The sequence below is a fragment of the Vombatus ursinus genome, unplaced genomic scaffold, assembly GCF_900497805.2.
Source record: "Vombatus ursinus unplaced genomic scaffold, bare-nosed wombat genome assembly UNPS02014781.1, whole genome shotgun sequence".
NCBI classification, from domain to species: Eukaryota; Metazoa; Chordata; class Mammalia; order Diprotodontia; family Vombatidae; genus Vombatus; species Vombatus ursinus.
The window spans coordinates 14,475,052-14,485,850 of NW_020954559.1; the positions used below are offsets into that span (position 1 = coordinate 14,475,052).

At 36.7% G+C, this 10,799-nt stretch overlaps 1 protein-coding gene across 1 annotated transcript in view; it reads right to left on the reverse strand.

The window, feature by feature from the left end:
- Positions 1–9,994, reverse strand: part of LOC114046156 (protein ADP-ribosylarginine hydrolase-like protein 1) — a 46,471-nt gene extending 36,477 nt beyond the window's left edge. The window contains exon 1 of the mRNA XM_027866405.1: positions 9,781–9,994. Coding sequence (XP_027722206.1) covers positions 9,781–9,994 — 214 coding nt within the window. The remainder of the gene's footprint in view (positions 1–9,780) is intronic.
- Positions 9,995–10,799: the final 805 nt, after the last annotated feature.

The following is a 10,799-nucleotide window of genomic DNA, read 5'->3' on the forward strand; positions in this document are numbered from 1 at the left end:
AGATAGATAGATAGATAGATAGATAGATAGATAGATAGATAGATAGATAGATAGACAAAATCTTTTTGTAGTGGCAAAGAAACTAAGGAGGTGCCCATCATTTGGGTAATGGTTGGACAAAATATGGTATATGAATAGAACACTATGGTGATGTAATGGGCAGCTAGGTGGTGCAGCAGATAGAGAGGAAATGGCAAACCACCCCAGTATCTTTGCCAAGAAAACCACAAATGGAGTCATGAACAATCAGGCAGAACTGAAACAGCTGAACAACAAAACATGGTGATGTAAGAAATGAAGAGAGAGACAGTTTCAGAGAAAACTGGGAAGATATGTATGAAATGATGCAGAGCGTAGAGACAATAAAAAACAATTTGAGAATATTAACTATATGTTATATATAATTAACATTATAAAAATGAACTATTTTGAAAAATTTAAGAACTCCGATCAATGGAATAAGCAACCATTATTTCAGAATACTGATGATGAAGAATGCTACCTACTTCCTACAGAAAGATGATAGATTAAAAAGCAGAATGAGATGCATATTTTTTGAACATAGGCAATGAGAATTTGTTTTGCTTGGCAATGCTTATTTGTTACAAGGATTTTGTTTTTGTTTTTTTCTTTTTTTTCCAGAGGAAGGTGGGGTAAGAGAGAGAAAAATAAATGCTTGATAATTAAAAATAAATTTTAATGTAAACAAAAAAAATCAGATCCAGGAAAAAGAAGCTCCTCTACAATATACCAAAGATCCAACAAGATGTTATTTGAAGAACTTCACTGAGGAGAAAGTGATTCTGGATGATCTAAGGTCTTTTCTAGCCCAAAGTATGGATTCCTATATCTAAATGACTGGTGATTGATAAGAAATCTGTCATCTTTCCGTCCTACTTTTGGCCAGTTCTAATTATTGAGAAGTTTCTTTCTTTACATCAAGCCTAGATTTGCCTGTTTGCAGTGTGAATAGTGGATGAAATACTGGACTTGAAGTCATTTTAACTTGAGTTAAAACCCTGCCTCAGATACTCATCATTTGTGTGACCATGAGCAAGTCAACTAATCTCAGCCTCAGTTTCTTCATCTGTAAAATAGGTATAATAGCACCTACCTCATAGGGTTGTTGTGGGGATTGAATGAGATAATATAGCTAAAGTGCAAACCTTAAATTGCTATATAAATAATGTAACAACTACTGCTACTACTTAACTACTACTATCACTACTATTATTACTACTACTACTTTACTACTGCCACCACCACTACTACTAGTTCTACTACTATTATTACTACTACTATCACCACCACCATCACGATCACTACTACTTCTACTACTACCACCACCACCACCACCACCACTACCACCACTACTACTACTACTCCTACTACTCCTACTACCACTACTACTACTACTACTACTACCACTACTACTTCCATTCTGCTTTCCCGGTCAGACCAGAATAAATTTAACCTCTCTAAATATTCTCTTCTCCAGGCTAAACATTCCCAGTTTTTTATTCTAATCCACCTATAGGCTGACCTCAGAGCCTTGTACCCAACCATTTTCTATATTTGTGTAATCTAATTGTATTATAACCCTCTTAAGGATGGGGTCTTCTATTTTTGTATTCTCCACAATGCCAGCCCTCTAAATATACATTTGATCAATGCTTTTTGAATTACTAAATGAGCCAGTGCCACAGACAGACTCATTTCATCCAAGATACAGTAGCCCCCTTCCTATTATCTACTTCCTCTAAATATCCTGCAGAAGCTTGGGAGCAATCAGCCACCACTCACTTCAACTGCTCTTGGCAGCCCCAGTATATCTGGAGAGCTCTTCTCTCCTCAGCCCCAACCCCCATTACGACGGTCAGCCTGCTCATTTCTCCCACAACACTCCATAACATGGTCTCCCCGCAGGAGGGGCCAGAGTTACTGTCACTTCCATTTTAAGGATATAAACCTAAAGGGCTTGATTCCCTTCCTGACTTTACACACTTTCATGACAAAGGGCATATCTTGAAGCTGGGTATCACAAATACCATGTCAGTCTAATGGGAACTTCCATCAACCTCAAATCAAAAACACATTGGACAGATACATAGTTGCTAAGAATAGCTTACCTTCAAGATAGCTAGTGTGGCCATGATTCAACTAGCAACAACAACAATAATAATTGTTATTAAATAATAAGTGACTTTATTTAGCCCTTTACAATTTACAAAGTGATTTATACATATTATTTCATTTGGTCCTTGCATCAGCTCTGTGAGGTTTATCAATTACCACTAATGGAAACTCCGATAAATCTAATGGTAGCCATCTCTAGGAAGGGATGGGGGGAGAGAAGAAAAAGGAGGAAAAAAAAAAGAAAAAAAAAGAAATTTACATGATGTTTATTATATATTTAAAAGGACTAACAAGTTGTACATAATAGACTTGCAGTTGCATGTGCAAGAATTTTTGTTATATTATGTCATGGAAATGCTTGTTTTATTCCATAAATTAAAAATTAAATAAATATAAATTTTTTTAAAAAGTAAGGTAACACAGGAATTAGGTGTCTGATGGGGATTTGTAGTCAGATGTTCTTGACTCGTCTAGCAGTTCTATTCACTCTGCCTTGTGCATCATAGCTATTTAGTCACTTAATGTCATTAAGTGATGAATTAAAACAGAAGGAAAATCTTAGGATAGGGTGCTCAGCAGGAGGACTAGACTGAGAAAATGACTTACTGTAAGGCAAGATAGGATTTCTCCAGTCTCTATGATCCTTGCTGCATAAGGGAATACAACACCCCTTATAATGCTAAAGTACTTGTCATGGAATACTTGCTAACCCCACCCATCTCCTCAGACACCTTGAGGAGGAGCTGGAGAGCATCAGCAAGGAAGATAATAGGGAAGGAAGAATTTTTGGCACCTAAAGGAAATGAATTGGTGAAGTAATGATGACAAAAGGCAAGACATCTCGCCTCTCAGGTCTTCCCTTGTTTTTCCATGACTGCTTTTCATGCTGCTTTCTGCTGCTCCTAAGAGATGTTTTCATGGGCTGGCTGCCTTCCTTACTAGGTTAGGTCCTAGAACTTCTTGGCCTCTGGGCCTAAGGTACAAATAGATGTCTGGGAAAGCGTAATCCACTTCAATAATGTTTTATGTAACTATTTATGAACAAACCCAATTTAATATTGATTCAGCACTTTTTATATGGAAGGCAGTTTTGCAAGGCATTGGTAATATAGATACATATGACAAAGGTCCTGTTCTCAAGGTGCTCGTAATCTACAGGTGGAAAAATGTCCACAAATAACGGTGATAAAATGGAGTTTTTGATAAGTACAAAAGTAAAGGGCCAGAAGGCAAAATCTGAGGAAGACGCTATTATGTTCTTCTGGGGCAAGTGTCAAGGAAGCCTTCAAAGAGGAGGTCTCATCTGAGTTGGCTCTTGAGGGGAGGTAGGCAGAGACTTCAAAAGATGGAGATAGCTATGGAGTATGAAATGAGCAAAGGTATGGAGATAAGAGAGGGCAGTTAGATGGACAGTGGATAGAGGGCTGGGCTTGGAGTCAGGAAGACTCATCTTTCTGAGTTCAAATCCTGCCTCAAACACTTACTAGCTGTGTGATCCTGGGCAAGTCATTTAACTCTGTTTGCCTCAGTTCCTTCCTCTGTCAAATGAGCTAGAGTAGGAAATAGGAAACCACTCCAGCAGCTTTGCCAAGAAAACCCCAAATGGGGTCACAAAAAGTTGGACACAACTGAACAACAAGAACAAGAAGGACAGACAGAGAATACTTCAGTTTGATGGGAAACTGTGAATTAGACTGCAAAGGCAGGTTAAAGCCAGACTCTAGATGGCATTAAATGCCAGGATCTGGAATTTATACCTTATTCACTAGATAACAGGGAGCCACTGGAATCAGAGCAAGGACTTAAAGAACATATTTGAGGATGCAGACTAGGAGGCAACACCAGTTTGAATGCTATTACAATAGTCTAAATGTGAAGAGATGAAAGCCATCATAAGAACAGAAAAGAGAGCATCAATGAGAGATACTGCCGAATTAGAATTGATAGTTGTTTACTAATTGGCTATATGGGGTGGTAGTAAGAAAAGAGCCAAAGATGGCTACAAGATTATGAAACTAGATGAGTAACAGAATGGTAGGATCATTAAAAGAATGAGAGCTTTGAGGGCAGTGGAGCCAAGTGATGGATTTTTTTTTAAGGCTTGGAGGGACCTGACCCTATTTGTAAACTTAGGAGAAGATGCCAATAGAGAGGGAGAGATTGAAGGTGCTTAAGAGAGAAGGATGATTGATAGAGCAAGGTCACAAAGATAATAGGATGGGCTGGAATCAGGCATAGAGGGATTAGTCTTGGGAAAGGCGTCCTTTTCCTCTGAGGCTGTAAGGAAAGAGGAAAGAATAGATGAGAGCACTATGATTTAGAGTAGTGAAGGAGGAGAGTTAATGGAATTCATGCCTCAATTTTCTCAGTAAGTAGTAGGTGAAGTCATCTGTCCTGAGAGAGAGTGTGGGTATAGGCATAGCTAGGGACTTGAAAAGTTATGGAACAGTCATTGTGGGGAATGGGATAGAGTCAATAACAGGTACATAAAAAACACATTCATATTGCACTTTAATTGTTGTTGTTCAGTCGTGTCTGACTCTTTGTGACCCCAGTTGGGGTTTTCTTAGCAAAGATACTGAAGTGGTTTGCCATTGCCTTCTCCAGCTCATTTTACAGATGAGGAAACTGAGGCAAACAGGGTTAAGTGACTTACCCAGCAGCACATGGCTAATAAGTGTCTGAGGCCAGATTTGAACTCAGAAAGATGAGTCTTCCTGACTCCAGGCCTGGCACTCTATGCACTATGGTGCCCCCAGAAGCCTTACTTTAAAATTTATGAAGTGCTTTATTCTCAAGAATCCTGAGATGGAGGTAGTAGAGGTCTTATTATCATTCCCCTTTTACATTTGAAGAAAATGAGTTTTGGAGAGGGCAAGTGACTAATCTAAAATCAACTAGTAAGCAGCAAAGGGATCCAATCCTGCCTCTAAAGCTAATCCTTTTGCTTTAATGTGCAGCAATGAGGACCCAGTGCAAGCTATAAATCTGTAAGGGATCCAGTCAGTGTAGTTTCACAATTTTCTCCATCAACGTTTGGCCATTTAGGAGAAGGATTGGATGAGGCAGATGGTAGCCTGTTCAATGATGGAAGTAGTAATGTTCAGTGATGGAGGGAGCTTAATGGAGGGAGAAAGGGATGAAAGGGTGAAGGAGTATTATTGCAATGGTTCACCTTAAGGGTCAATTAAAGTAAGGAGAAGCCAAAGTTAGAATGGCTGAGAAATTAGGAAAATAAGGACTCAAGGTCACAGAGAGGGTGAAGAACAAGTTTTTAGGGGGTAAGGCTGTGGAAGAGGTAGAATCTTGGAGGTGAGGCAGTTATGGATGCTGGGAGGATTTTGTATTATAGTAGAAATTCCCTGTGCAAATATGTTAATGGTTTATTTGGTTTTGAGCTAAATTTTTCTCTAATTAATAAATGATTGGCAGCCATATCATAGAATGTGTAGATTTATTTTGTTTTTATATCACTTTTACTTCCAAATATATCTCCTCCTCAAACCAGCAAGACATTCCCTCATAACAAATAAAATAAATGAGGAAAAAGCAATTTATCAAAATCATTCAACAACTTAACAGAATCTAACAATATGTGCAATTTTCCATAGTCTACCTTACCCCCAACCTCTTCAAAGAGGGGAAGGGAATATATTTTCTGAAATTAAAGAATTAAAATTGAAGGTCACTCTCTCTAGTGAGGAGTGGGGAGGGAGGGAGACAGTTTGAAATGTAAAATGAAACAAAAAAATAAAGAAAACTTTAAAAAAAATTAATTTGAAGGTCGCTCAAAGGACAGCGTATTAGTGCATGGGGAGAGTGAGCAGGCCAAAACATATTACCACTGAAGTACTGAGAAACAGCATCGGAATAAAAGATGTCATCATAGAGATATATAACTGAGGGAAATAAGGATGGGCTGGTCATGTATCTAGAATGAGGAATAACTAGAAGACATTGAGATTCACCATTCAATGTAAGCATATGGGCATAAATCAAATGGGACAGGCAGGCAGATAGAAAAAAGGGCTCATACCAATGAGTTCACATAGGCCTATCAAAGTATTGAAAAAGCGAATGTTTGTTTTTGTCCTGTGTATCCAAGGAGTATGCACCTCTGTTTTCAAGGAAAAATCTGTGATTTCCTCAGTACAATTAGCTATGATGCACCCTTGCCAATATTTGAAAGCTTATAGGGTTTAAGAACAAGATAGTTCTGTTGGAACTTTGGGGTTAGCCTCATCAACACTAGTGATAGAGAGCTCAAGTCCTCTGGTAGAATGTGAATTTGGAAGACCATATATGGTTATATTGGGCAGCTAGGTAGTGCAGTGGATAGAGCACCTGGCCTGGAGTCAGGAAGACTCATATTCCTGAGTTCAAATCCAGCCTCAGATACTTACTAGCTATGTGACCCTGGGTACTTAATCCTGTTTGCATCAGTTCCCTCATCTGTCAAATGAGCTTGAGAAGGAAATGGCAACCCGCTCCAGTATCTTTGCCAAGAAAACCCCAAAGTCACAGTCAGACATGATTAAAAACAACTGAACAACAACAACATAGTTATAGCATCCATAAGAATCAGAGAGATTGGAATGAAATCCATTTTGCCCCAATTAGTGAGCAGGGAATGGAATTGGAAGGAAATGGAACCACATGTTAAGAAAGATAATGGTTAGTAGGTCTTGCTAAACTTTATTTCGTCCACTGCTCAGCACAATGTTCTGTGTTGGACAACCTTCAGTCACTTCCACTATTGAAAGGGTTAGAGAGAAGACAGGAAAGAAAATAGTGTTGTTCTTCAGCTATTTTCTGGGTTGAACAGATGCTTTGGGTGTCAGTCCAGGAATTAAGGAGATGCCATTTGTAACACTGCTAGATATATCAAGGAAATTGCTACTCTGAAATCAGCAACAAGGGATAAAAATTCAAAATTCACAACTTCAGATTATAAAACAATATTTTTTCAAAGGCAAGAAATAAAATTCTCTGAAGTTTCTAGCCCCCTTCATTTTATTTTCTGAATATAACTTAAAATGTGTTAAAAAAAAAAACAACAAACCAGTGATTCCCCATGAAAACCCAATAATTTTGCTCTTATGTTTACCATGAGATTATGGCTTACTTAGGGAAGAAAAACTTCTGTTTCAAGATACCATGTTGTCACTTTGTATAATGGCTAATGACAAGAGTTTTAATCCTACTTTTACTTTTCATCAAAGAATTAGGTTTCAAAAATCAGTTTGTGCATAACAGATGAAACTAATCATTTGGATGGAGTAAAGTAACCAGAGTAAAAATGCTTTCTAACAACTACAGCATATTTCATAAAGAAGATTGGTTATTTGGAAACCAACTTCTCCATGAGAAATCACAAGAGAATGTTGTATACAGTAACAGCAATATTGTTTTAAGAATGACTTTGAGCAAATAAGTTATTTGACTATTATAAATACCCAAATTAACTATTAGCAATTCACATCCAGAGAAAGAACTGATAAATAGACGTATTTATAAAATAATTTTACATATATACACACATTATATATGCAAATATATGTGTATGTGTATTTGTGTGTACATATATGTGTGTATATATATACATATACATATATATATATATATTTGTGCCTAATGGTGGCCATCTCTAGGGTGGGGGGAAGGGAAGAAAAAAAAAGAAATTTATATTATAACTTTGTTGGATATATAAAAGAAATAGCAAATTGTACATAGTAAATTTGCAGTTTCATATGCAATCTTTTTTTATTATATTATGTTATAGAAATGCTTGTTTTATTCCATAAATTAAAAATAAAATAAATTTAAAAAACAAAACAAACATTAAGTGCCACTGTGTCAGAGAACTGAGGAAAGAGGAAGAAGATATAAAATACAGATAAGACAAAGTTTCTTTCCTCAAGAAGCTTCCATAGTCAACAGGAGAAGATCTTAACTTACAGACCTATAATACTCAAAGCCATAGGACCAGTGAATGAAGAGAGCTATAAAATGAAATAGGCTTAAAGGGGAAGGTATAATCACAAGAATAGTAAATAGTAATAAATTCATATCACAAGGCAGTATCATATTTGGGAAACATTCTTCACTCTTAAAGAACAGCTAAGAAATTTTCTGCAATTTTTGCAATTCTCTACTTTCCTTTTCGATTAAGCATATTGTTACAAAGAGGAGTTTAGCTTATCCAACTTCAGGTGGAATGTTATCACCAACTAAAAGTATCCAGAGGCATCTAGGTGTGGTCCAGTCACCAGAAAAATGAGCTAAAATAGCCATGCTTTCTACACCCTAAGAGAACTTACAAAATGAAAGCATTACTATCAATAATGATAAATATGTATGAGGACACTGACACATGTACAACTCTATGGCAAACAGTACAAACAAAATACAAAATTACAGTATATCCAAATATATTTGGCTTAAAGTAACATAATTTCTTTCCACATTTTGGAACATTTCCTCAGGTACTCCCCAGGAATTTGTTTGGTCATTATTTTAAAAGTTCTATTAATAGTTCCACCGTACTGTTTCATTATGCAGAGCTACAGACAAGTGAAATATAGGTGAATATTCAAGAACCAGGAATCATGTTCATTTCATCATTGAATAAGCTCAGAACTATGTGTCAGCATTCCCATACAATGACCATCAGGACTAAATTTAGCGTGTCAGCGGTAGCTAAAACCATGAAGTAAATTGCTTAATTGAGATTTCATTGACTTAGTACTTGCTCAAAAATTTTAATTTGTAAAGATGTTCCAATTTTAATTATTAATGTGCCAATTTTAATTATTGAATTAAATTTGATTATTTGTTTACAAAAAAACAAATGCCTTTCAAGAAATGCACTTCACATTTATACCTATTTCTCTATATACTTGTGTAAACAGCCTGCGATTCTAGAATCTTTGGTGCAGCCTTCAATATGTTCATGATCAGAAGGAACTTTGAAAATTCAGCCTAAGAAGGCAAGTAAGTAAAAAAACCACCTGACATTTAATGGCATTTTCTTGCTGAGTAACAAGCAATCACCGAATTTGGTATCCCTTTTAGTAGATGTTTTTGATATGGCAAATTTTATACCCCTACTCCATTGGGAATTTTGTAATGCTACATCCCTTTGGATGAGAAATTATCCCAAAGTAACTTGTTCTAAATAGATCTACTCTTTGAATTTCTTTATTTTTTCTTGTTCTGAAATAAATTCATATCCAGAAAACTTATTTTCTACAGAGGAAAATGAAGGCAAAAAAAAAAATATTTGTTGGAGCCCTGACAATTTTTCTGCCTTTTATATGAATTGGTTTGGTTAACTTTATAAAAGGAAAAAAAGGCAAGAAAAATACTGTTTAAAAAACAAACAAACAAACAAACCTTGACTTTCTGGCTAGTAGGAAAAAAATACTCACACTATCCAAGGAGACATTGCATGAGAAATACGATATACCACATATATAATTTGTCGTGGGGCAGTGGCATCAGGTAACATCACCAGATGAAAAGCAATTTCGGCTTTTAACTGTACTCTGTTCCCAAGGCTTATTTCAAGAAATCCAATATCACCTTGGCTATTTTTTCCCCGTTTTTTCCTTACCAGCCTGCATTGGATAATTCCAACTTTACCTGTGGTGAGAGCCTCTGCTGTTGCCACGTGCATGAAGGTGTTGTCACTGACTGGCCATTTTTCTGCTGAAAGCACGAGTTTGTCTAGTCCTCCAAGTTCTTTCAATTCCTCCTGGATCTTGGGGCCTAAAACACTGTTTTCCCGGCTGATGTTCCTGTACCCAAGAGCATCCCCCACACCTCCCAGGAGCAGAGCAGCCTTAAATTTGTCCATCTTGAGGTCTGTGTCCTGGCTGCTTTCTCTTTTGCTTTTACAGCTGCTGAATCTGACTGAGCCTTTGTTGCTTCCTTTGCTTTCTGTCTGCTCTTCTGACATTTATATTGGTCATTGTATCACTGTCAGGGGCTTACTCTAAATGGCAAGGCACTCCTTTTCTGGCCTTGCAGGTGCCACCTCTTACACATCCGCCAATGAGAAAATGTTTCTAAATTCTAGCATCTTTTCACTTTACTTTTAAATACTAAGAATACTGAAGTGCCATGGTCTTTAATGTAAACTTTCTCCAGCAATCCCGTCTCAGCCATATTAAGGAAGAACTCTGCTAAGGAGCCCTTAGTTTTTCAACACCCAGAAAAATCCCAGAGTGGCTTTTTTAAAACACCTTTTTTTGTAGTTCTGATTTGCTTTAACTACATACATAGTTTCCCTCTTTGGAAACTGCTGCTGCAGTGAAGACAATGAGTGATCTATACCTTTATGGGGGTATAATTAAATAGAAGGGGAATATGCTGAATTTATTGAAGTCATATTGAACATTCATAAATCCACACAGTTTTCAAATCAATAACTGAAAGTTATTGCTAGAGCTAGTTATTAGATGCCAGAGCATCTAAAATTACTAGATTACTAATAATTAGATTGCTAGTTATTAGATGCTAGAGCATTTAACTCAAAAGTAGTGTCTTATTAATATTAAAGGTTTTTTTTTTTTGGTCTGCAAATGTTAATTGACTGCATTCACCTCAAAGCAATGATCAGCAACATTTTAAAAGTTGTTTGTTTATTTATTTCTCTTAGC